The sequence below is a fragment of the Mirounga angustirostris genome, unplaced genomic scaffold, assembly GCF_029215605.1.
Source record: "Mirounga angustirostris isolate CCGP_5_RB_7025 unplaced genomic scaffold, mMirAng1.0.hap1 SCAF_1, whole genome shotgun sequence".
Lineage (NCBI taxonomy): Eukaryota > Metazoa > Chordata > Mammalia > Carnivora > Phocidae > Mirounga > Mirounga angustirostris.
In genome coordinates, this window is record NW_026991709.1 from 130828627 (window position 1) to 130854766 (window position 26140).

General features: G+C 41.5%; 1 protein-coding gene across 4 annotated transcripts in view; it reads left to right on the forward strand.

Annotated features, from left to right (window-relative positions):
- The window catches only part of PLCL2 (phospholipase C like 2), a 185588-nt gene extending 177719 nt beyond the window's left edge, over window positions 1-7869 (forward strand). For 3 of the 4 annotated variants that reach the window (XM_064588344.1, XM_064588352.1, XM_054504436.2), the window contains exon 7: window positions 7487-7869. In XM_064588344.1, the coding sequence (XP_064444414.1) occupies window positions 7487-7666 (180 nt within the window). In that variant the 3' untranslated portion in view covers window positions 7667-7869. The remainder of the gene's footprint in view (window positions 1-7486) is intronic. The other variant, XM_064588372.1, reaches the window with a different exon arrangement.
- The last annotated feature ends 18271 nt before the right edge of the window (window positions 7870-26140 follow it).

Consider the following 26140-nt stretch of genomic DNA (forward strand, 5'->3'; position numbering starts at 1 on the left):
AATAACTGAACTATAGAATCCCTGTTGTTTTAGCTCTAGGCCTAAATAAAAGCAGTGAATTGTGATTGTTAATTTTAGATTCAAAAACTATGCAGCACTAACAGATGTGCCTGGAAGTATTTTTAACATATATTCAAAGCTAGGACACGTTTTGTGGTCAGACAGAAAGTTTGGTGATTGGCTGAGTGTTGAGGATGGCTGGGACGCTGGCTCTGGTGTCTGGTATCTGCCGTCGTCATTCCTTTCCCAGCTGCTCCAGCCTCCAACCTGATCTCAGGCAGCCACTGGCAGGGCCAGAAGGAACATGGGGCAGACTCTCAGCAAGAGCTGCTGGGATCCAGCCCTGCCCTTAGCTCTGTCTTTTAAAGATTATGTTCTGAGTCTAAGTAGGAACCTTAAATATTTTGACCTAAGGTTGTTATAACTCTTTGATGATGAAAACCAAATAGAATAAATTATGAAATTCAAAACAGAATGTGTGAAACCAAATAGGGTTTGAGTTTCTCAACTGGAAACATTGCAAAGCCAGTTTCGTAGGAGTCTTCAGATGCCCTGTGTCAGTGGGTGGCAGTGTTTTAAATAGCCTTTGCTCTTTCGAAGTCTTCTGAAGCAATGAGATGTGAACACTGCTACAGCAAACACCATCATCACCTCTTTCGGAATTGTTCTTTACTCCCGCTGGATGCCGCAATCCCGAGATATGTCAGACATGCAGTTTTAGATGCACAGAACAAAATATAAGTAATGTGAATAAAGCTCAGCAGCTCCCCAGCCCAGGTTTAGGGCCTGTAGGGGGTCCTTTGTGTCTCCCTGGGCTAGCGGCTGAACACCTTGTCTGTCCAAGATACGGTAATGACCTGTCTGAACTTGGGAAATAGAAGATTCAACCAGATAAAGAATTCTGTTATTACCACATTGATTATCCTATACCATCTGGGGATTTTTGTATTTAAAGGCTCCATTGTCCTGTGGCAGATCTGTATAGGCTGACATGGAAAGATTGCCAAAGCATGATTTTTGGTGAACAAAAAGAAAACTGAAGAATCTGGTAGTTTGCTTGATTCCATTTCTGTAAAACTAAAACAAAATACCTATTCATAATATATATAAATGCAGAGGAAAATGTGCAGCATGTCTTTGGGAGGCAGCTGTGAAGGTGAAAGAGGTGACTTTCACATTTTACTCTCATTATATTCACTCAGGCTGTTTCTTGAGCCCATGTCCTATGCCTGGTGCGGTTCTGGGCCTGAAGGGGGGAGGGCTCAACAGTGGTCTGAAGACATAAAAACCCCTGTTCTCATGGAGCTCACATTTAATGGGAGAAACAGACAGTAAACGGCAACAGAGAACGTTACACGGTGGTACGCATTTGGAGAAAGCAAGGCCAGGAAGGGACAAGGAGGGTTGTGAGTAACAAGTGGTGGTCTTCATTTTGGAAAGGTGGTCAGGGAGTCAAGGCCTAAAGGAGGTGAGAGAGCAAACTGTGTGCCTTTCTGGGCAAGGGCCTGCCCTGCACAGGGAATGCTGAGTGAACCACCTTGAGGCTGGGCCAGAGAGAATCTTCTGTGTCTGAGGAGCACTTCAGGGTCCAGCGTCACAGTGGCTGAGCGAACAAGGTGGGGCAATCAAGGGGGTGAGGACAGCCCAGGGGCAGGACATATAGAGCTGTGGTAAAGGACTCTGACTCTCACTGAGTTATATGAGGAGTCACAAAAGGGTGGGGGAGATGTGTTCTGACTACATGTAATTGTATCTCTCTGGTTGTCATGTTGAGAAAAGAAAAGCAGGGTGGCCAGTTGGAAGGGCATTGTCATAAACTCAGAGAAAGGTGATGGTGGTTCAGGCTGCAGTGGTGGCAATGAGGGTGGGAAGAATTGCCGAGAACCTGTATATGTGTATGTATGTATTGATGATGGAGGCAATGGAGGCTGCTGACAAGTGGGGTGAGAGATGCAGGAAAAGGAGAGGACTCAAAGATGGTACCGGGGCCTTTGGTCTAAGTCACTGCGAGAACTGAGTTGTCTTAACCGAAGAGGAGCTGGTTAGAGAAACTGGTAGGATATCTGGAACTCAGTTTTGGACATGTGAAGCCTAAGAGGACATTCCAAGTAAGCATTTTGAATGTAGACCCACTAATTTTTATTAATAAAAATATGAGAGCAGAAATCAATGAAATTGAACTCAGGAAATTGTTAGAGAAAATCAACAGGACTAATAGCTGGCTCTTTGAAAATATCATTAAAATCAGTGAGTCTCTAGCCAAGCTAACTAGGAAGGAAAAACAAAAAGAGGACACAAATTACTAATATCAGAAATGAAAGAAGGGACATCACTACAGATCCCATGGGTATTAAAAGGACAATAAAATAATCTGATGAAAATTCTATTCCCACAAATTTGATAACTTAGATGAAATGGACCAATTTCTTGAAAGGCACAATCTACCAAAACTCACACAGGAAGAAATAGAATTTGAATAGACCTATTTCTGTTAAAGAAGTTGAATGAACAATTATAACCCTTTTTTTAAAGATTTTATTTATTTATTTGACAGAGAGAGAGAGGGAGAGCATAAGCAGGGAGAGCAGCAGGCAGAGGGAGAAGGAGAAGCAGACGCCCCACTGAGCAAGGAGCCCAACACAGGACTCGATCCCAGGAACCTGGGATCAAGACCCGAGCCAAAGGCAGATGCCCAGCTGACTGAGCCACCCAGGCACACCTTATTATAACCTTTTAAAACAGAAAGCACCAGTTCACAGGGATTGACTGGTGAATTCTAGCAAACATTTAAGGACGAAATCATACCAGTTTTTTCTTACAATCTCTTCCAGAAAATAGAGGCAGAGGAAATACTTTCTGATACCTTCTATGTGGCCAGCATTATCCTAATACCAAAACCAGACAAAAACATTACAAGAAAAGAAAACTACAGATCAGTATCTCTTATGAACATAGATGTAGAAATTCTCAAGAAAATATTAAAAAGTTGAATCCAGCAATGTATAAAAAGAACTATACACTATGTCCAGTGAGATTTATACCAGGTATGAAGGGTTGGTATAACAATTAAAAATCAGTTAATGTAATCCATCACATCAACAGGCTAAAGAAGAAAAATCACATGATCATCTGAATAGATGGAAAAAAAGCATTTGACAAAATCCAATGCCCATTCATGATTTAAAAACAAAACAAAACAAAACAAAAACCTCTCAGCAAACTAGAAGTAGAGAAGAACTTCCTCAACTTGATAAAGAACATCTAAAAAACACCTATAACTAACATCATACTTGTGAGACCTCAAACCTTTCCCACTAAGATCTGGAACAAGGCAAGAATATCCCCTGACTCCACTGTTTTTCAACGGTGTACTAGAAGTCCTAGCGAATGCAATAAGACAAGAAAGAGAAATAAAAGGTGTACATTGGGAAGGAAGAAGTGAAACTGTCTTTGTTCACAGGTGACATGATTGTCTATGTAGAAATTCCAAAAGAATTGACAAAAAACTCCTGGAACTAATAAACAATTATAGCAATGTTGCAAGATACAAGGTTAGTGTATAGAAGTCCATCACTTTCCTAGATAATAACAATGAACAAGAGTAATTTGACATTAAAAATGTAACGCCAGTTATATTAGAACCTCCAAAAATGAAACACTTAGGTATAAATCTAACAAAATACATACAAGGTCTATATGAGGAAAACTACAAAACTCTGAGGAAATATATCAAAGAAGAAATGAAAAAATGGAGAGACATCTCCTATTCATGGTTAAGAAGACTCAATATTTTTAAGATGTCATTTCTTTCCAACTTGAGCTATAGATTCAACACAATCCCAATCAAAGTTCCATCAGGTTATTTTGTGGATGTTGACAGGTTGATTCTAAAGTTTATATGGAGATGCAAAAGACCCAGAATAACCAACATAGTATTAAAGGAGAGGAACAAAGTCAGAGGACTGACACTACTTTGAGATTTACTATAAGGCTCCAGAAATCAAGACAGTGTGATATTGGTGAAAGAATAGATAATTAGATCAGTAGAGCAGAATAGAGAGCTCAGAAATAGACCCACATAAATACAGTCAACTGATTTTTGACTGAGGGGCAAAGGCAATACAATGGAACAAAGATATTCTTTTAAACAGTCGTGCTGAAACCACTGAACATCCACATGCAAAAAAAAAAAAAAATATATATATATATATACACACACACACACAGACTTACACCTGCACAAAAATTAAGTTAAAACAGATTATAGACATAAATATAAAATGGAAACTTATTATAAAGCTCCTGGAAGGTAACATAGGAGAAAACTTAGATGACCTTGGGTACAGTGATGACTTTTTAAATCTAACACCAACAGCACAATCCATAAATGAAAGAATTCATAAGACCAGACTTTATTAAAATTAAAAATCTCTGCTCTGCAAAAGACAACAGAACAAGAAGACAAGCCACAGACCGGGAGAAAATACTTGTAAAAGACACATCTGATGAACAGCTGTTGCCCAGAATATACAAAGAACTCTTAAAATTCAACAATAAGAAAATGAACAATCTGATTTAAAAATGGACAAAAGACCTGAGCAGACACTTTACCAAAGCAGATATGCAGATGGCAAGTAGGTATGTGAAAAGTTGTTCAATGTTAAATATTAGAAAACTGTGAATTAAAACAAAAATGAGACATCAAGGTTTGCCTATTAGAATGACCAAAATCTAAAACACTGACAGTACCAAATGCTGGTGAGGATGTGGAGCAGCAGGAACCCTCATTCACTGCTGGTGGGATGCAAAATGGCCCAGCCCTGGTGGAAGACAGTATGGCAGTGTCTTACAAAACTAAACATACTGTATGATACATCAATCACACTCCTTTCGGTATCTACCAAAATGAATCAAAGACTTACGCCATGCAAAATTCTGCACATGGATGCTTATAGCAGCTGTATTCATAATTGCCAAAACTTGGTCATAACTGAGATGTCCTTCAGTAGGTGAATGGGCAAATAACCTGTGGTACATCCAGCATTAAAAACAAATGAGCTATCAAGCCATAAAAGACATGGAGGAAGGTTAAATGCGTAATAATACTAAGGGAAAGAAGCCCATCTGAAAAGGCTACATGCCATATGACATTCTGGAAAAGGCGAAACTATTGAGTTAGTAAAAAGATCAGTGGTTGCCAGGGATTCGGGGGAAGGGAGGGATGAGTAGGTGGAGCACAGAGGATTTTGAGGGCAGTGAAACCTACTCTGTGTGATACTGTAATGGGTGGATACAGGTCATTAGACATTTGTCCAAACCTGTAGAATGTACACCACCAGGAGTGAGCCGTAATGTAAACTACGGACTTTGAGTGATAACAATGTGCAGTGTAGGCTCATCGGTTACAACGAACGGACGTACCACGGTGGGGCAGGGTCAGTCGTGGAGGCCGTTGTGCCTGTTGTGGGGATGGGGGCATGTGGGCTGCCTCTGTACTTACTGCTCGCTTCTGCTGTGAATCTAGAACTGCTCTAAAAAATAAAGTTATTAATTTTAAAAAGCAATGTTTGGAACTTCAAAGCACAAATGGAGTATCTAGTTACAATCTATTATCCATAAATGTATGTAGCAATCCCACATGTGAGGGCAAATACACTCTTTTAACAAGAAATTGTATTTTAGGCACAATATGCTATATTATATGCAAAGACCTTACTGCTTGTAATATCTCAGTATATGAATCCAGTGACTAGTAAGAATGAATAAAAAATGAAGTTCCTTCAATTAAACTAAGCAGTGGAACATCTATTTATAGTTACTAATTAAAGGTCTTTGTAAAGCATGAACAGTAAGTGGTAAACAGCAAACCATTCTGTGGATTCTGGCCTCCGAGTAGCTTAAAATTACATTGCAATTTGGTCTCACCAGAGACTGAGATTTGATTATAGTCCAGCTGCTGCCAAGCTAATTCCTTACCTGTTACCCTTGGCAGCTGACCCCCAGCTTTTGTTGTATGGGAGTACTTTAATGGAGATGCACATTGGGAGTCAGTTAAAAAAAAAAAAACAGAAAGGGAGGAAGAAGGGATAGTACCAAGAACGTAAGTGTGACAAAGAAAAAGCCAAACTATGGAAGGATGATAAAGAGAATAATAGAATAAATTTAGAGCCTGAGGGGAGGAAAAAAAAATAGCAAACAAGAAAAATAAGAAGAGAAGGTAATAGAGTAAGTAGAAAGACTATTAATGGAAGGCGATTAAAGGTAGGAAGGAAAAACAACAAAAGACCAAAGTGGGAAAGTTGGAATTTCCAGTGGAGCACCACATCATTTCTCCTAACCAGTAATCTTAATGATTGGCTGATAATATGGGCAGTTTCAACCCCCAGGGATATTTGACAACATCCGCAGACATTTGGGCTGTCACAGCTGAGGGTGTGCTACTGGTCTCTAGTGGATAAAAGCCAGGGACACTGCTAACCAGCCTAAGATGCACAAGACAGCTGCCCCCCCCCCCCCCCCCGCAGCAAAAGAATGCTCTGGTCAAAATGTCAAGAGTGATGAGGCTGACAGACTCCCAGTGACTGTGCTTTGGTCTATCCCATTGTGTTTTGACCTGTATGTGGTGAGACTGCATATATGTCAAATTGATGGCCACACCCTATAAAAGAAATTAAAATTTGGCTAAGAAAGTTTATCCAAAGCAAAGAATCCCTTCCTTCCTTCCTTCTCTAGCAAATAGTCAGTGAAAACCTGCTGTGTGCCTATCTGCCAAAGCTTGCCTCCAAAGCACATCTTTATAAATGGAGAACAGACTCAGGGTGGTCACGGGGCTAGGGATGGTGGGGGGAACGGAGATGGGTGTGACTATGGCGTCATCGTACCGGGGAGACCTTTGTGGCGGCAGATGAGCTCTGTGTGTTGGTTGCAGTGGTGGTTACGTGAATCCCCCATGGGAGGAAGTGACACAGAGCTGTACACACGCCTTCTACCTGTGTCAGCTGCCTGGTTTGGATCTTGGACTATAGTTAGGTAAGATGGAACCGTTGGGAGAAATTCGGGAAAAAGTATATACGACCTCTCTGTACTATATTTGTGTCCTTCTATGAATTTATACTTACTTCAGAATGAAAAGCCAAAAATAAAGCAAACCTTAAAAGGGAAAAACCAAGATGGGCCAAACAATTTAGCAAAAGATATAATTCTAACCAGGGTAGACAGCAGTGGACCACACACACGGAATTCTGTTCAGATTGATAAATAGAAAGGACTGAAGAGGCAGCACACTCTTGGAGTTTGGTGTGGAAAACTGGGAAAACAAACTTTTCTTTAATTAAAATTGACCTATTCGGATGCAGAGCCAGTATCAAATAATATATCTGTCCTCTTGCGGCATCAAAATATTTCTGTTTCAGTGGAAGACCTATAATGTCAGACTGCAGCAAGAAGTCCTGTCACACCTAACATTTAATTGCGTGTCTTGTTACAGGGACAAGCGGATCTTTTGAAATACGCTAAGAACGAGACTTTGGAGAACCTGAAACAAATCCATTATGCTGCTCTTTCATGTGGGCTGAATAAACCAGGCACAGAAAATGCCGACGTTCAGAAGCCGCGCCGGAGCCTGGAAGTCATACCTGAAAAAGCAAATGACGAAACTGGAGATTGAAGGAATTTTCTAGAAACCATTATGGAGTTTATAACTCTAGGACCAATTGTAGTCAAATGGGACATTTGCTTTGCACTCACTAATGAAAATAATACTTGGGATTTTAAAGCACAACTGGAATAGCTAATTACAGTCTATTAAAACTGTGAATGTATGTAGCAATTCTGCGTGTGAAGGCAAATAAACTCTTTAACAAGAAATTATATTCCTGGCCAAAATATGCTATATTTGTATACAAAGACATCCTAACAGTTCCAGTGTGAACAACAAGACTATTCGCTCTAGTTCCACGAGGGAAAAAAAAAAAAATATTTTCCCTGGCTGAAAACAATTTCTTGAGACAGAAATGGATTGTATTGTCAAAAGTAGTATTTATTGGAGAGAAACCTAATCTACGCCTTTTGTTTATAGATGATTGCCAGAGTCTCTGGGTTATAGATGATTTTGGTGGCATGCCTGCTGAGCCATAATTACTAGGGAGAATGTAAGTGGACAGATGCCCTGAGTCCGCAGGGGCCCTGGAGAGCCATCGAGTACAAGGAGAACATACAGGACTGAAGCTCCCCGGCTGAAGATGCACACTGGGTAGCCATGCGATGGAACGGCAACCTGTCTGGAAGCCACACACTGTAAATAGTTTTTCATTGTATGAAGTAGTGTTCACATTAAAGAGATGTTTTATGATATTTCTCCAGTAGCAGTACCTGCATTTCATGAAAGTTTAACTTTCAAAATTTCTAGTGAAAAATATTCTACACTCCAGAGTAGCCAGTTGTTAAACAGCTTTGTCACAAGTGAGTTGCTTGTGTGGTATTAACAGATTTGCCTCGAGGAAAGTGTTCACGACTCTGCCCCAGGGCAGCTGACTGCTGGTACCGCGAACCCGGCCCCCTCCCTCCGCTTCGGTGGTTCTCACTGTCCCGGAAACAGTGCCCGCAACCATATGGAGAGGACCCCAGAGGCAGTGAGAGGGGCAGGGGCACTCGGAGCTGCCCTGGGCCAGGTGGGATTTTAAGCCAAGCCTTTATTTTCTAGCTGAGTGACACCGTGCTATTTTTGAAAAGATAACCGGACACTGCAGCCTAATTACCACTGCTCCCAAACCCAACTTGCTTTCAGATTTTGGAAGAGTAAAAGCTACCTAAATCTTCAGCAACCCTTCTTGATTTGCGCATTTTCTTTTCGGTGGTTCAGGTCTGGGAGCCAGATTAAGTATGAGGAATCTGCTACGTCCTCACTGTTAGGAAGATGCTCAGGCTGATATGTTTAATTTATTTCTGCCCAGACTCCTAAATATCCTCTTTAAAAACACTTTCTCTGCTCCGTTCTTGTCATTTGCATTCTAGTAGCGTGCCTAAGTTAAGGTATGCATCTCCACTGGCTCTCGGCTAGATATAATTCCAGTTAGAAAATTAAACCTATCTGTTACTTGAATAATAGCACGGTTCCCTGCACACACCAGCAAACAGCCGGCCGGTAGCTTTGGCTCTTAGCTCAGAGAGGAACTCTACCCTGAGGTAGAGGAAAAGGAAAGGGAAAAGAGCGAAGAATTAAAAGTAGTTTCATAGAATGAGAAATAAAACAATGTATAATTTAGACTAATGTTAGCAATCCTTGAACTTAGCTGGCAAGTAAATAGCAATATTCCACTTAAAGTGAAATCCAGAAGTAATAAAAAAAAATGCTCTTAAAATATAACAAAATTGGAACAAATGCTACATTTATAGCCATGGCGGGCGTTAATCGAAGACGTGACTTGAATGAGTGAGAGCAAGGCACCTGTGATTTGCTGTAGTTCTTCCAGGTGCGGAGTCAACAACTTTAGGACCGAAGGAGTCCGAGATGATTGTGTCTGACACTGTTTCCCAGATGCAGGAGTTGCAGACAAGAACGATACAGTGCACTGCCCCGTGTCACAAAGTCTGATGGCGCAGGGTTGGCGCTGCACCTAGCCCTGGATTTACCCCACCTTCCCTTGATTAAGAAAAAGATCAGCCTTCTTTTGATCCATCTTTTCAAAGGAAGTGGCCACGTGATGGGGAAAAGGCCACACACTTGTTGAGGAGTAGCTCCCAAAGCTGCCCTGTGCCTCCTGTCTGCCTAGCCCCTGCCCAGTGAGGCCCTCCCACTTCGGTCAGATGGCGGCTTCAGTTGGGAGCACACGTTCATGGCTAACTGAGCCACTTACGGTCTTCCGTCCCGCATTCAGACTGAAGAGGGAACCGTTTGTCACATGGCCAAGGGCCAAGGTTATGATTTATGATCTTTGTAAGCAGTTTTATAAAGGACTAACTGGCCTGCTCTGAACTGAACTTGTGGGGGCCTTATTCTAACCCCACTGGTCAAACAAAAGTGCGTCATGCTCCTGAGTTCATAAATTGTGGTGACATTGGGGTGACATGCTGGCTCCCCTCTGTTATCTACATTCCTTAAATGAGGGGATCTCCCCATAAGTCTCTTATTGTAAATACAAATAATGCCCTTTAGTTTGACTAATGCCTACATTACTCACACTGTCCACACAGGCTGTGTGTCATCCCCTGATGCACAGACTATGGCAAATGCCTGGTCAGTTCATTGGGAAATGAGACATCCCACAGGCAACAGGCAAGCAGAGTGGAGTGCCAGGTTCCCAGCAGCTGCGTGGAGTACCTGTCCACAGAGTAGATCCCGAGGCATCTGCTTGTCCGATGGATCCTCTGTTACTTGAGCCGTTGCAGGTGTTGGTCTCTTCTCTGCTTTCAGCCACTACAGCTTCTGAACAGTGGGAAAGAAAGCCTCTAAGCCCCAAATGCTCAACCCCTCCATCTCAGGGTGCACGTGGCCTGGCAGTCTGGACCCGGGTAGAGTCCCTCCCCAGCTGGGTGGCCTGCATCCTAGGGAGGATGCTCTCCACCTGCGTGGAGGTGGGGCCATTGAGCCCTGGCTGGGGAGAGTCGTCCGGCTTGCAGTCTTTATCATGTGGCCTCATTTGATATATTGAATACTTTGCACTGAATCTTTAATCAAGGGTTGAAACAAAGAATGCAAATTTGAACCTAGTCAACAGCATCGCTCCCCTGAGCATCACCCACTGAGTGAGAAAACCCAGGCTCAATTTCTCTCTATCATTTTCAGTAGCTGCTCATGCCTGAACTAGGGCTTGATCTGAGCAGACCTAACATCTACCATGAGTTGGAAGAGTTTTCTATTTGTTATGTTTGACAGTGAGACCCTTTGTTGGGGTGGTGTGCCAATGGCTGTGTTTGGGGACTTTGCATATGTCATTTCATCCTCTCAACAACCGCAAGGAATTTATCCAATATTATAGGTGAAGAAATGATGACTTTAGCCAAGGTCACAGACTGCTCAAGTCAGGATTTGAACCCAGATCTGCCTGCTCTGAAGTCTGTGTCCCCAAGCATTATATCTATACTCTTCTGAATTCCAAATATATATTTCTCCTCTAAACTACAAGGTGGGTACTATGTCATAAAGAATAATAAGGTAATTGACATTTTATTCCTCTTTTACACTGAACATGAGCTCCCTAGAAGCCATTGAGATTTACTCAGTCTGATTTTATTGAGCACATTTTAGACACTAGGGATCACCACGAAAAAAAGCAGACATGGTTCCAACCCCTGTGGAGCTCACAGTTTGGTTTTGAGGAGCAGGAGACATTAATCCAAATAATTACAAAGATATAATTAGAACCCTTTTGAGGGCAATGAAGGGGCACCCTGGGCTCACATCCTAGCTGAGTACTGAGGGGAAGTGTTCTCAACCTTCCTTGCTTCTGTAACTCAAGGACTGAAAAAAAATCCTGCTTTCCTGCACAGGATTCTTGTGAGGACTGAGTCAGATGGTGTTTATAAGGTGCCTGGCTCGCAGTGGACTTGTATTATTACCATTAGTTATTCTTGAAAGGCGGGGCCATGAGAGTATAAACAGGAGCCTCACCCTCTTGAGAAGATGGACTGAATATCTATTGCTCTGAAACACAACCCTCAGAACTTAAAACAGTCATTATATCTTTTGTGGTTCTGTGCGTTGGCTGGGCTCACTTCAGTGGTTCTTGCTTGGGGTCTATCATGCAGTTGCTAGCAGATGTCAGCTGGGGCCGCAGTCACCGGAATGGCTACCCATGCAAGATGGCTGCCTCACAGGGTCTTGGCAGGGCACTGGACTGGGCTGTCAACGAGGGCGTCTGCATGTGGTCTCTCCATGTGACTTGGACTTACTATAGCAGGGCACTGGGTTCCAAGAGTGAGCGTTCCAGAAAACCCGCATGGAAGCTGCAGGTCTTCTTGAGACTTCTGGAGCCTATCCTTCTGAGGCTACAGCATTCTGCTATATTCTGTTGTTCAAGTATGTCATTTAAGTCTGCCCAGGTTTAAGGGGGTGGAGAAATCAACTCCCTCTCTTGAGAGGGGAGTGGCAAGGTCATGTTGCAGAAGAGGATATGGGATAGGACATAGTAAGACCACCTTTGGAAGACACAAGCTACCACAGAAGATTCCCTGAGAAAGTGGTACTTTAGCTGAGACCCGAAGGCAAAAATGGTCAGGGGAGGGTGAAGCACTTCAGGCAATTTAGGCAGGGAAGCCAGCATGTTGCAAAAGCCAGTGATAGGAGGGAGGGTGGCATGCTTGAGGGCTCAAAGAAGCAGAGTGAGACCGGGGTGCAGACAATGAGTGGGGAATGAGTGGTCAGGGTGCTGGATGGAGCCCATCATGAAGGGCTCTGGAGGCCTTGTCAGGGATTTTGGTTTTGTCTTCCTAAAAAGCTGGTGCCAAACATTTAGCTTTATTATATTTAATCCACCTTTTATTGGTTTTATTTAATTACAAAAGAAATATATGCTCCTTGTTACCAAAAAGGTCAAATGCTAAAGAATGTAAATTTAAAAGTGCCCATGTCCCTCACACTGCCCATCTCCTGCTCCCCATGGGAAATGGTTTGGCCAGTTCCTCCTTACATGGGGATGTTCAGATGTCACCAACAACATAAGTTCCCACTTTTGCTATCGAGAAAAGATAGAACTTTAAGGATCACAGAAATTGTAGAATTGAGTATTTAAGAAGTAAAGCTATGGCCTGGAGAGTGATGAATAGCAATTCGATTTTGTGAACTACAATAATTTTGCATTTTATCAAAGCCACAAATATGAGGTAGAAAAGAAATTAACAACTTATGTGAAATATGACCATTAGAATTTATAGGAACAAATGTCTTCCCTCTAAAAAGATTTTTTAGGGACACCTGGGTGGCTCAGTCAGTTGAGTGTCTGCCTTCGGCTCAGGTCATGATCCCAGGGTCCTGCGATCGAGTCCCGTATCAGGCTCCTTACTCAGTGGGGAGCCTGCTTCTCCCTCTGCCTGCTTCTCCCCCTGCTTGTGCTCTCTCTCTCCCTCTCTCTCTTTCTGACAAATAAATAATATCTTTAAAAAAATAAAAATAAAATGATTTTTATTTTAAAAAATCACAAAAATTATTTGGGAATGGATTGTTGTGGCCATTGAGATTGATTATAGGTTGAGATGAGCATTCTGGACACATAGTAAAATATGATATAGATAATGAATAGTCAAAGCATTCAATAAGTATAATATGAAGAGTAAAACCCTCCTTGCATGTCCCCCTAACCTCAGTGCCAAGCACTTGTCATGCTTAATCATTTCTGGTTTTGATTCTTCTGGTAATTGTCTCCCAAACTCTAGACCAATGCTATCCAAAGAACTTTCTATGATGATGGAAACATCTATATCTGCTATCTAATGCAATAGCCATTAGCCACATGTGGCTATAAATTTAAATTTAAATTAATAAAAACTCAATGAAATAAAAAAATTGGTTTCTCAGTCACCCTAGCCACATTTCAGTCATTCCATTGCTCCCTGTGGCTAGCAGCTACCATAATGGACAGAGTGGCTATAGAGATTATGCTCATCACTCTGCTTCTGCTTTATCAACTTTAAAAGATCTGTGACTTCACACGAAGGAAAATGAAAAATACAGCTAACTTCACTGCTTCTCTTTGCCCTCCCTTCATTCCCAAGCCCTGCTAGGAGCATTTTAGTTTTAGTGCTGTTGGTTTATCATGAGAGCTTTTAGTAGTATACTTTGTAGTGTTTCTCGATACAGTATAAAGTATTGAGACTGACTATCATACTTTGATCCACCACCATGGTAGGTCAGGATATTAGAGTTCTCCCCTGTTTCCCTCCACGACACCTGCACTCAGAGCTGCCAACCAGCACATCGCTACTTGTCCCATTGGCAAGGTCTCTGGATAGCATTATATTCTATCCTGGAACTAAAACCTTCTCATGCTTTCTTTCAGATTGGTTCTGAGATTAAATAACCAGCCTTTATAACATTATAATTTCATAAGGATTAATTTGTTATGAAATAGTGTGACTCAACCTTCCTAGAAGGAGACAGCTGGGCTCCCAGGCCACCAAACCTGTACTGTTCAAGGTGAATGGAACCAACTTCTGCTACCAGCCAAGACAGAAGAATGGGGAACAGATTTGCCTTCCTGCATAAAACAACACAGACCCAGAAAACAGTGGTTTTCAAGACACTGGACCTCAAGCACAGAAAGAGAGTGATCCCTTAGAGAAAGGGAGCAGACGAGCTGGGCCTTGTGATTACCTTGGGAGAGCTTGCAGGCCTTGTGCCAGGACGGGAAGTGAGGCAGAGCCTAGGAGCCGCTCTCCCCTCGCCCCCAAGTCCAGGAAGGGGAGCTGAGAGACCCAGGAGATCAAGCTGGCTAGAGTTTGTGGGACAAGGTGCTGGAGGGGGAGAGCTGCACAGACAGAGAACAGAGACCTGCAGATGATCGTGTTCAGCACGGTGCCTATTAGCACAAATGAGAACACTCCCCGAGGCAAGAGAACCACTCAGTCATTACGACAGCATTTCTCAACCTTTAAAGGTTATTAACCCCCAAACAAGTCATTTGTTTAGACATTTTTTCACAATCATTCTCTCCCATGAAATTTAATACCACACATATAAATGTATATCTGCATATTTATGTATTATGTATTGTATATGTATTTGTATTTTTTGTAATTATGTATTGTATGCATAGATGTGTGTGTGTGTGTTGTGTACTAGACCCCAAAAGGTAAAATTTGCAACATCTGGTACTCAAAAGAGTTACATGGCATGCAAAGAAGCAGAAAATTATAACCTATATGAGGAGAAAAATCCATGAACGAAAACCAACCCAGAACTGACACAGATGTTAAAATAAGCAGAAAAAAGTATTAAAACACTTATATCAGCTGTATTCCTTATGTTCAAGAAATCAAGCAGTTGCATGGATGATAGAGAAAAGACCAAGATTGGAATTCTAGAGATGGAAACATCAATGTGTAAATGAAAGCGACAATGGATGGGATTAATGGCAGATTAGACTTTGCAAAAGAAAAAAAATTAGTGCACGGGTGGGAGGATGGGTTAGCCTGGTGATGGGTATTGAGGAGGGCACATTCTGCATGGAGCACTGGGTGTTATGCACAAACAATGAATCATGGAACACTACATCTAAAACTAATGATGTAATGTATGGTGATTAACATAAGAATAAAAAAATTTTAAAAAAAATTTAGTGCACTTAGAAACATCATAATAAAAACTCTCCAATTTAAAACACACGGAAGAAAAAAAAAGAAAGTAAAGCAAAACAAAGCAAATGAACAGAGCATCTGCGAGCTGTGGGATAGCAGCAGGTGGCTTAATATGTGTGTCACTGGGGAGTGCCCAAAGGCGAGGAGAAAGTGGGAAGGACAAAAAACGACACTGAAAATATAAGGGTCAAACTTTGTGTACAATTGACAAGTGCTTTAAGCCCACAGATGCACGAATCTCAACAAACCCCAAGCACAAGACACATGAAGAAAACTACACTATGGCACACCAGAATCAGATTGCTCGAAGCCCACGGTGATAAAGGGGAAAACCTTAAAAGCAACCGGAGAGGAAAAGACTTAAGATAGAGAAGAACAAAAATGAGGGGGACAGCAGGTGTTGCAGGTGGCAGCAATGCAAATGAGAAGTTAGGGGAGCAACATCTGTAAAGGACTGCCTGACAGAAAAGCAGCTGGCTCCCTTGATTTCTATGCCTGGCAAAAATATCTTCCAAAAAAGGCAAAATAAAACTTTTTTCATGTGTACAAAAGCTAAAACAATTCATTACCAACAGACCCACACTACGAGATATCACTTTTTTTTAAAGATTTATTTATTTATTTATTTATTTATTTATTTATGGGGGGGAGAGAGAGAGAGCAGGGGGAGGGAGAGGGGCAGAGGGAGGGAGAGCATCTCCAGCAGACTCAGCACCGAGTGGGGAGCCCGATGCGGGGCTCGATCCCCCAACCCTGAGATCATGACCTGAGCTGAAATCAAGAGTAGGATGCCCAACTGACTGAGCCACTCAGGTGCCCCAAGACATCACATTTTTAGAAAGTCCTCAGGAAGAAGAAAGTGATGGCAGATGGAAATACGGATCTGCACAAAGGAATGAAGAGTTTGGGAAATGGTAACTGCATATATAAATAGATAAGGTTTTTTTCTTATTACGAATCTCTTTAAGAAGATCATCTACTGTTCCAAAAATAATGTTGCAGCTTATGTGAATGTAAAATGTATAACAACAAGAGCACAAGATCCTCGAGGTGAGAAATAGAAGTATATTACTGTGAGGTTCTCAGGCTTTGTGTGAAGTGATATGACATCACTTCAAAGTTTAGTGTTGTGAGTAAAGACGTGTGCTATAACCACTAGGAAACCACCAGAATAACAAAACAGAGCTATAGCTCATAATTCAACAAATGAGGTGAACTACAATAATAAATACTCAATAGAAAAAAGAAGAAAAAGGGGAAAAAGGATACATAGATGGGGCAAAAAGAACACAACTGGCAAAATCAAATACAAAAATTCGATAAATCTGACTTTAAAATTAGCTTCTGGTTTTTGTTTTTGTTTTTTTTTTTGAGATGCTGTTGAGAGAATTAAAAGTCAGGCTGGGATAAATATTTGCAACACTATATTTGATGAAGAACTTGTATCCAGAATATGTAAAGAACTCTTAACAACTTAGTAGTCAAAAAGCAAGCAATATAATAAAAGTCATGGATAAAAGAATATTGACAAAAGAAAATATAATGGCCAAAAAGCTCACGAAAAGATATTCAGTGTCATTAGTCGTTAGGGAAATGCAAATGAAAACCACAATGAGATACCACAACACACCAACTATAATGGCTAAAATTAAAAATATTGGCAATACTGTATGTTGGTGAGAATATGGAACAATTCTAATTCTCATACATTATTGTTGAAATGTAAAATGGTGCACCTATTTTGGAAAACAGGTGGACATTTGATATAGTTAAAATTATACTTAATTTATGAACCAGCAATTCCAATCCTAGAGTTTCTGCATAGAAATAAAAACTTATATCCTCTGTGAGATTTGTATGATTGTTGACAACAGCTTTACTCATAATGTTCAAAAACTTTAAACTACCCAAATGATCACCAGCAAGAAGATGGATAAACAAAATTGTGCTATATTCATGAGATTTAATACTTCTCAACTCTAGAGAACAGACTGCTGGTGCCCGCCACAAACATGGATCACTGTAAAGAACCTCCTGCTGAGTGAATAAATCCAGACACTGAGGAGTGCCTCTGTATGCTTCCATTCATAAGGAGCTCGAGAACAGCAGAAGCTAGGACTCTGCAATAGAAGGTTGTGGAGGGCTTTGCCCTCAAAGGGAAGTACTAGAGGGTTCCTGATATGACGTGGTTGTGAATCTACCTCTAGATCGATTGCAGTTACACTGGTCTTCATTACAACGTACCAGAGGTTTCTCAAAACTCATTGAGTTGTATATTTGAAATCTGAATATTTTCTTGTATATAAGTTATATTTCAATAAAGTTGATGTTTTTTTTTTATTTTTTAAATTTTATTTTATTATGTTATGTTAATCACCATACATTACATCATTAGTTTTTGATGTAGTGTTCCATGATTCATTGTTTGCATATAACACCCAGTGCTCCATTCAATACATGCCCTCTTTAATACCCATCACCAGGCTAACCCATCCCCCCACCCCCCTCCCCTCTAGAAGCCTCAGTTTGTTTCTCAGAGTCCATAGTCTCTCATAGTTCATCTCCCCCTCCGATTTACCCCCCTTCATTTTTCCCTCCCTACTATCTTCTTTTTTTTTTTAACATATAATGTATTATTTGTTTCAGAGGTACAGATCTGTGATTCATTAGTCTTACAAAATTCACAGCGCTCACCATAGCACATACCCTTCCCAATGTCCATCACCCAGCCACCCCATCCCTCCCATCCCCCACCACTCCAGCAACCCTCAGTTTGTTTCCTGAGATTAAGAATTCCTCATATCAGTAAGATCATACAATACATGTCTTTCTCTGATTGACTTATTTTGCTTAGCATAATACCCTCTAGTTGCATCCATGTCATTGCAAATGGCAAGATTTCATATTTTTTGATGGCTGCATAATATTCTATTGTGTGTATATATATATATATATATACATATATATATATATCACATCTTCTTTATCCATTCATCTGTTGATGGACATCTTGGCTCTTTCCTTAGTTTAGCTATTGTGGACATTGCTGCTATAAACAGTGGGGTGCACATACCCCTTCGGATCCCTACATTTGTATCTTTGGGCTAAATACCCAGTAGTGCAATTGCTGGGTCGTAGGGTAGCTCTATTTTCAACTTTTTGAGGAAACTCCATACTGTTTTCCAGAGTGGCTGCACCAGCTTGCATTCCCACCAACAGTGTAGGAGGGTTCCCCTTTCTCCACATCCTCACCAACATCTGTCATTTCCTGACTTGTTAATTTTAGCCATTCTGACTGGTGTGAGGTGGTGTCTCATTGAGGTTTTGATTTGGATTTCCCTGATGCTGAGTGATTATATTTTTAAAAGGAGATTGTAACTTAAAAACCAGGAGAAAAACAATTGGGAATAGGAGTGGGAAGAGGGAACATGAGAGTATTTCATATTTTTCCTTTATCAGTAAAATCCTTTTGTTTCTTAATTATATAATTTTTTTTACACATTATTTTCTTTTGAAAACTTTTTTTTCCCCTCCAAGTCCTCTGATTTCTTGTTTTTAATTTGGACTAATTGCTTTCCAGTCCTGCTGCACAGATTCAATTCTGAGATTTATTTTATTTATTACAGTGCTGACTTAGTTTTACTATATATTGCTCTTTCCTGGATCCTATGTGTTGTTTGGGGGAGGGGGGGAGTTGTCTTGCTTTTTGCTCAGGATACCTGTGAGTAATTCTTTCAGAGAGTGTTTACGGACAGCAGATTTTCTGAGTCTTTCCATATTCAAAAATTCTTGATCTTGCTCCCATATTTGATTGCAAGTTTGACTGGGTGTCTAATCCTAGGCTCTAAACCATTTCTCTCAGAACTTTGAAGTATCACTACATTTTCCTCCAGTGCTGGGATTGCTTCTGAGCAGACATACCATTCTGATTCTGATTCTTTTGTGGGTAACCAGTTTCATTTTCTTGGGAACTTATGTATCTGTTCTCTATTTTTGGTGTTCTAAAATGTTGTGATGATATATGTATATAAATTTACTCATTCATTCAACAGATACTTATTGTAGATATTGATTTCAGGGAAGCCTGGGAGCTAGAAATAGAGCAATAACTTCCCCATTCTCATGGAGGTTACATTCTGGAGTGGGAAAGAGATGATAAAATATAAACAAGTAGATCTCATCTACAGATATTGATAAGTACTAAGAAGAAAATAGAAGAGGAATGGGGTAATAAGCTGAGGCAGGATGAGGAGCACTTTAGGTGAAGTGGTCAAGGGAGGCCTCTCTGAGGAGGTGGCATTGGGCTTAGCCCTCAATAATGAGGAGCCCTGGGTTGATCTGGGAAAGAACATTCCAATAAAGGGAACACGGGGGTGTCTGGGTGGCTCAGTTAAGTGTCTGCCTTCGGCTTAGGTCATGATCCCAGGGTTCTCGGATTGAGCCCCGAGTTGCGCTCCTTGCTCAGCAGGGAGCCTGCTTCTTCCTCTCCCCTGCTGCTCCCCCTGTTTGTGTGCACACGCACGCATGCTCTCTCTCTGTCAAATAAATAAATAAAATCTTAAAAAAAAAAAAACAAGGAACACACTCCCAAAGGGCCAATGTGGGAATGGGCTCACAGTGTTTAGGGACAGAAATAAGCCAGCATGGCTGGAGAGTTAGTAAAGCTAAAAACCACAGGAAATAAGGACGGAGGGGCAAACAGGAATAGACTCTGCAGAGCCAGTGAGGATCTTGGATCTCATCCTAGGTAAATTAAGGAGCACGACGATCTGATTTATATTTTAAAAGATCACTCTGGCTGTGTATGAAGCAGGAGAAGCAGGAAGACCAGTTGGGAAGCCGTTGCTGTGAACCAGGGAGGCAGTGATGGTTGGGAACAGAGTGTAGCAGTAGAGAAGGGGAGACGTAGTCAGATTAGGCTCGTAATTGGACATGGCAGGAGAGAAACTGAAGGCAGGAATGACTCGGGTTTTCATCTGAGCAACTAGGTGAATGGTGTGCCTTTAACTGAGAGAGGGGAGACGTGGGGAGCAGCAGGTTTGGGGGAGAAAAATCACATCTAAGCTGAGATGTCCAGTGTTTGTGCCAGACATCTGGGGCAGGCGAGGGGCTAGGGAGGCAGATGTGAGAGCCTCCCACGTGCAGGTGGTGTTCAGTGCCCTGTGTGATAACTGATGGGCCCTTTAATTATGAAGTCTACGTATGAATTGTGTGTCTTCAAGTCCGGACATTTTTTTTTTTTTTTTTTGCTATTTATGTAATTACAACCTCTGCATTCTGCCTGTCCTTTCTTTCCAGAATTTCTATTAGGTGGATGTTAAGTTCCTTGGATCAATCCTCATTTTGTTATTTTTCCTCCATTTTATTCATCTCTTTGCACTTTTGTTCCGTGTCTTTCTTGACTCTTTTGTCTGGCTGTCATATTGATCCAGGTGATGTTGGCTTTAATATTTTTTATTTGCAAGACCTCTTTGTTGTTTTCTGATATATCTTTCTTCTTTCGGGCAATCTGTTCTTGTTTTGTGACTGGAATTGGGACCCTATTTAGATCTTCCATAAGTGCATTTCTTTTCCCTGTGTTATTTACTGTGTGATCAGCTGTTCTGTTTATTTATCTTGGACCTTCTCTTTTGTAGTGTGTTTTTCATCAATTGTCAGGAGGGCTGTAGTACTCTGTTCCTGTTTATGAATGAAAAACTACTAGCATGGTCAATATGGCTGGGAGGGTTTTCATTGCATGTGTGTGTTCTCTTTGTCTTTCTCTGAACGGGGACTCCTCAAGAGGATGGAGTGTGTCTTCACTGCAGCACATAAGCAGGAACTTCCAGTCAAGCTGATATCTCAAATGCTTGTAAATTGAGGGGAGCGTGAACTCTTTGTACGAATTACATTATAAACTAGAAAAGAAGTGGTAAACAGAAGTTACCCCTCTCTGAAAACCCAGGCAAATATTACCAATTAATCAAAGCTCTTTCTGAGCCATTGATCGATTAATGATGCCTGTCCTGTGTGTGGGAGGAGGGGCTCAGAACCAGAGGCTCTCCTGTGTCATTTCTGCGTCAGACCACACCACTGTCAAAGGGTGATAGCTCTGGAGCATATAGTTCAGATACAGCCTGTAGGAGATGCTCAGGAATTGGTCTGGGGGCTGTTACAACCAACATTCCATTCAGTGATAACTCACAGTTAAATGTATGTAGACTTACTTTGGTTTCTATTACCAGAATGCCAAAAGGAGGGCTGACCTGAGAGGAAACCAGGTTGTCTATGAAGTAGCTGTGTGCATCTGTCCTAAAATGTGTGTGCATGATTAGGTAAGTGATTGTGTCCCAAACTAGATGCAAGTTATTTACCTCTGTTAATTCCACAGACATGGTTAACCAGAGTGCACTGCATTTGATGGTATTTTAATGGCTGATATGACAGACAAATATTTATTGGCCCTACTAAAGAAGACAATCTGGATGTTGCATTAGCAGCTTGGAAAGACAGATATTTGAATGGTTTAAGAAGGATGCTTGAGTATAAGTATCAGTAGATGTTATATCCACAAGGAGAAATTCAGAGGAATGAAGACAGGGAGGACAGAGTTCAAATGCAAGTTTGGCTAGGTTAAGGGGGCACCCACTGGGAAAAGTTATAGTGAGTCAGTCCCAGCTTCATGAGTCAGTGAGGCTAAATGTTAATCAGAAATATGAAAGAGAAGCGTGATGATGGGATAAATGATGATCAGGAGAGGGAAATGGAGCAGGGCTGTAACATAAGTGCTTCCAGAAGCCAGAAGCCAGGCTGGTGATGTAAATGCATGAAATAGATGGGAGGGCAGTAGGGAGTAGTGAAGCCTGCAGCTAAGTGGAGAGTTACTATAACCTCTGCAGACACTCTAATTCAGATTCACCACCACCACCACCATACTGGCCAGTCATATAGAAGTTTCTCAGAATCCACAGAGTACTGTATTTGTGGCATCATGGGCAGTCGGCAGCCCCTGTCCCCAGAACTGCTGCATCGTTAACGGTCGGGGCAATTGGCCACCACTGGGGTGCTTGTGAGTTGTGATAGTGCACCTAGTTACCCAGCCACTGCTGTTTTGCAGTGCTTCCAATTTACTTCAAAGTTACCTTCAACGTAGAGAGCATTATCACCAGAACCTCCATGTAATTCGCAGAGACATAGAGGAGAAGGAGAAGAATTGCCCTGATTGGGGTGGGGTTGGGGTGGAGAATCTTCTTGCAACTTTCCTCCCACATCTGCTGTTGGCACATGGCATTCACTGTGAACATGAATATTCATGTGAATATAATATGAATGCTGATTAAATGAAAGAGGCAAATTGAGGCCATATTCACAAGATTTGGGGGAGCTCATGACATTCGAGTCTTGGAATTTTGTAATCTCTGTAGGAACACACCAGGGATGAAAATGTGTCTCCCATGGGTTCAGGTAAAGGAATTAGATGGCACAATAGTGTATCAGATCTGGCCATGGTTCCTGGGTTCATCAAATCCAATATATTTTTCAAAATGCAGAAACTGAGGCCAGAGATGTTAGAAGACTATCCAAGGCCACAGAACTTGCCAGGGTTAGATGTAAGACCAGACCCTGGGAACTCTGGTTCCAAAAGCAATTTTCTTTCAACTCTGTTCTTATAATTTTGTTTAATTTGGAGATGATGCCTAATAGCAATGTATCTTCTCTGGAAATGACTTCTTGGTCCATGTAGGTCGGCAGTTTGGAACATACCAGCCAAAGTAACGTCACGTGTCAGATATACATTTAGATGTTTTTCATCCTGGTTGCTCTGAACCCAGCCCCTAAGCAGTAGCAGTAGAAATGGCGTGCAGTATGGCAAACTTCGGTTCTCGAATTTTGCACCCATCTTCATTTAGGAATTTTAACAACATATTTTTATTAGAACTAAAATTTCTGAAACTGATGTAATACTGTCTGCTACCTCACTTAAACGGAAAGTAGAAATTTTGGTCTAAAAATTAAAAATCCATATTCCCTTAGCATGTATACATATCTTCCTACCGTGTAAATTATATCTACTATTAAAATAACTCTAGGAAGCACAAGCTTTATCTTATATATAGAATAGTTAAGATCAGCTCTTGAAGATAGCAGAAAAAAGCTGGTGATGTTGACTGGTAAAATATAACTAGAAAACACTCATAAAAATTCACCTATTAAAACAAACATATAGATTGGTTTTTATTGGCATGTCTGTACCAAGAGCACAAAATGGTTTCCTATCTGTAACATGTCAAGTTTTCTCCCAAAAAGAACCTGACCTAGATTTGAATACAGAGCATTAGTGAAGACAGTAAGAGAGAGAGAAATATTTGGGAAAAAAACCTCAAAAAACAAAATGTCAATATGGGTATGAAGCCTGAGATTCTGCATTTATAACAAATGGCCAGGTCATGCCTACACTGTGTGTTCAAAGATCACATTTGAATAGCAAGAGTCTAGAGACTATCCTGATTATCTGTACAAAGACAGTTACCTGAATGAATTCTGTCAATAATATATACAAGGCATTTAAATTTGCCAGTGATTTTCACTGGAAAAATTGGAAGTTTGGGGAAAATTGTGGATTTATAAATGAGAGTATATAACATATTTATAATCACTACTTAAATCTATCATAAATTTCTATGATATACCATATATATTCACCATAATTTGTATTAAATCATCAGTAAATGTTCATTTCTATCCTGGACCTTTTCTAAGTTCAGATAATCCTAGTGTTGGCTCACGTGAGCAAGAGAAAGCTTCTCCTGTTGTCCCCATGCTGGTGGCCAGAGAGGGGAGCACTGGGGACCCTCAGGCAGACCAGACCGACAACACGGAATGGTTGGCTGGAACCACCACCTGCGGGAGCCCTTGCGTTCCGCAGAGGTGACTCGGGTGCTGCCGTGGGGGAGACGCAAGTGTACATTATACCTTGGTTTTTCAAAACTGTGAATATTTAAAAAGGGAAGTTTGGAAACCGTGCCTTCCAGCTGAGGAAATTGTGGCCTCGAGAGGGGAAGCTACTTCCCCAGAGAGATCAAGCCCCAGCCCTGCCAGTGTTCTTATCAGCTCTGTTCTCACAGCACCGCTCTTCCCTAAACAAACCCCCACTCTCTTTGTCATCATTGGTGTTTGCTTTCTGAAAAACAGGTACTGTCTCAGACACATGACCAGAGTTTGGGGTTCAAATAGATTCCTCCTTGTGGTGGATCCCATCACCACCCCCCGACACACACTGCCTAGTGTGAACTTGGACAAACCTTCTAGAAATAAGAATGCCTGGCCGCTGAGGCTCAGCCAAGAGAGGTTCTTGCTTCCCCAGTGTCGGGTAATTTGGCTGAGCTGAATTAGGTAATCAAGCAGGGCTGAGCTGTAATCACACAACAGACCTTTATAAGTGGACTTGGTATGTCATACACACACTAGGATCTCTGACTTAAGAGTTCTTTGTCTTCTTCACCTAAGGATTTCTTGGACCCCTCTCTTTGACTTAAATGGAACACATCTTGTGTAAGAAATATATCAGCAAGAAAATTCTCACAAAGTATGCCTCATAAATGTATGCTGGTGACAGGATTCTTATTCTTCCTCATCAGCAGCAAATGAAGGCATTATACAGTCTGCATTCATTCTGCACCTAGTTATTGAGCTCCCGTATGTGCCAGGCTCTGTTCTAGGTGCTGGGGAAAGAGAACACTAGCTGACTCTATAGAGGGGTCAGGCAACAAGCAAACCGACATCTGAATAAATGATGAGCTGTAATAGGAGTTTTATGGAAACAAGTCAAGAGTTACGTTAAACAATGGCAGGAGGGATTCCGCTTCCAGTATAGGTGTCAAGGAAGGCAAGTCCTTCTGACTTTGAAAAGATTGCATTTACCCAAACAAAGGAGGGTAGAGCTAGCATTCTGGGCAGAGAGAAGAACATGTGTGGAGGGGGAGCTGAGGCAGGGGAGCTTGGTATGTTGGGGAACAAAAGGAGACATGCAAAGGAAAGAGTGACCTAGATGAGTCTGGAGAGATAGGCAGGGACCAGATAACATGGAGCTTTGTAGGCCAAAGGTGTGAGAGGAGTGAGTTTTATTCTAAATATGAGTGGACAGCTGTTGAAGGGTTTTAAGGGTATGATTCCATTTTTGTTGTGAGATCCTTTTTGTTGCTTGACGGAGGGAACAGTGAAGGGTTGCAAGAGTTGTAGTGGAAGGACCAGAGTGCAGATGCAATAATTCATGGCAAGGGCGTTGGTGACCTCCATTACAAAGGTTGCAATAGAGGAGAGAGGAGGGTACATACAGGATGTATGTTGGTGACAAAGACTTTCTACGCAAAGGATGAGTTGGATGAATACAAGGAGGGATGAAGGATAACTTCTAGGATTCTGACTTAAGAAACAGTACCTGAAAGACTAGGGGAAAAGCACATTTTGGGGAGATCAAGAGTTCCTTTTTGGACATGTTGAGATTGAAATCCCATTAAACGTCTAAGTGGAGATGTCAAGTAGGCAGGTGGATATAAGAATTTGGAGCGTGGAGGGGCAGTCAAGGATGGGAAGACAAATTTGGGGGTCATTAGCGTGGCCTGTATTGCTGAGGGGGTCGATGAGAACATCTGGGAGAGGGTGTTGGTAAAGTGGAGGACTCAGGACAGAGCTGTGAGGAGCCCAACATTTAGAGCTGACAAGCGGCTTGTTGTTTGGAATTCTCACCATTGACGTCATTGTTTTTTCTTATGGTATTGGGTGACATTGCTTTGAGTCATGTTTCCCACATACTTTGAAACAGCACAAGAGATATTTTATATGAAGAACCAAATGTATCATTCTGGAGACGGTG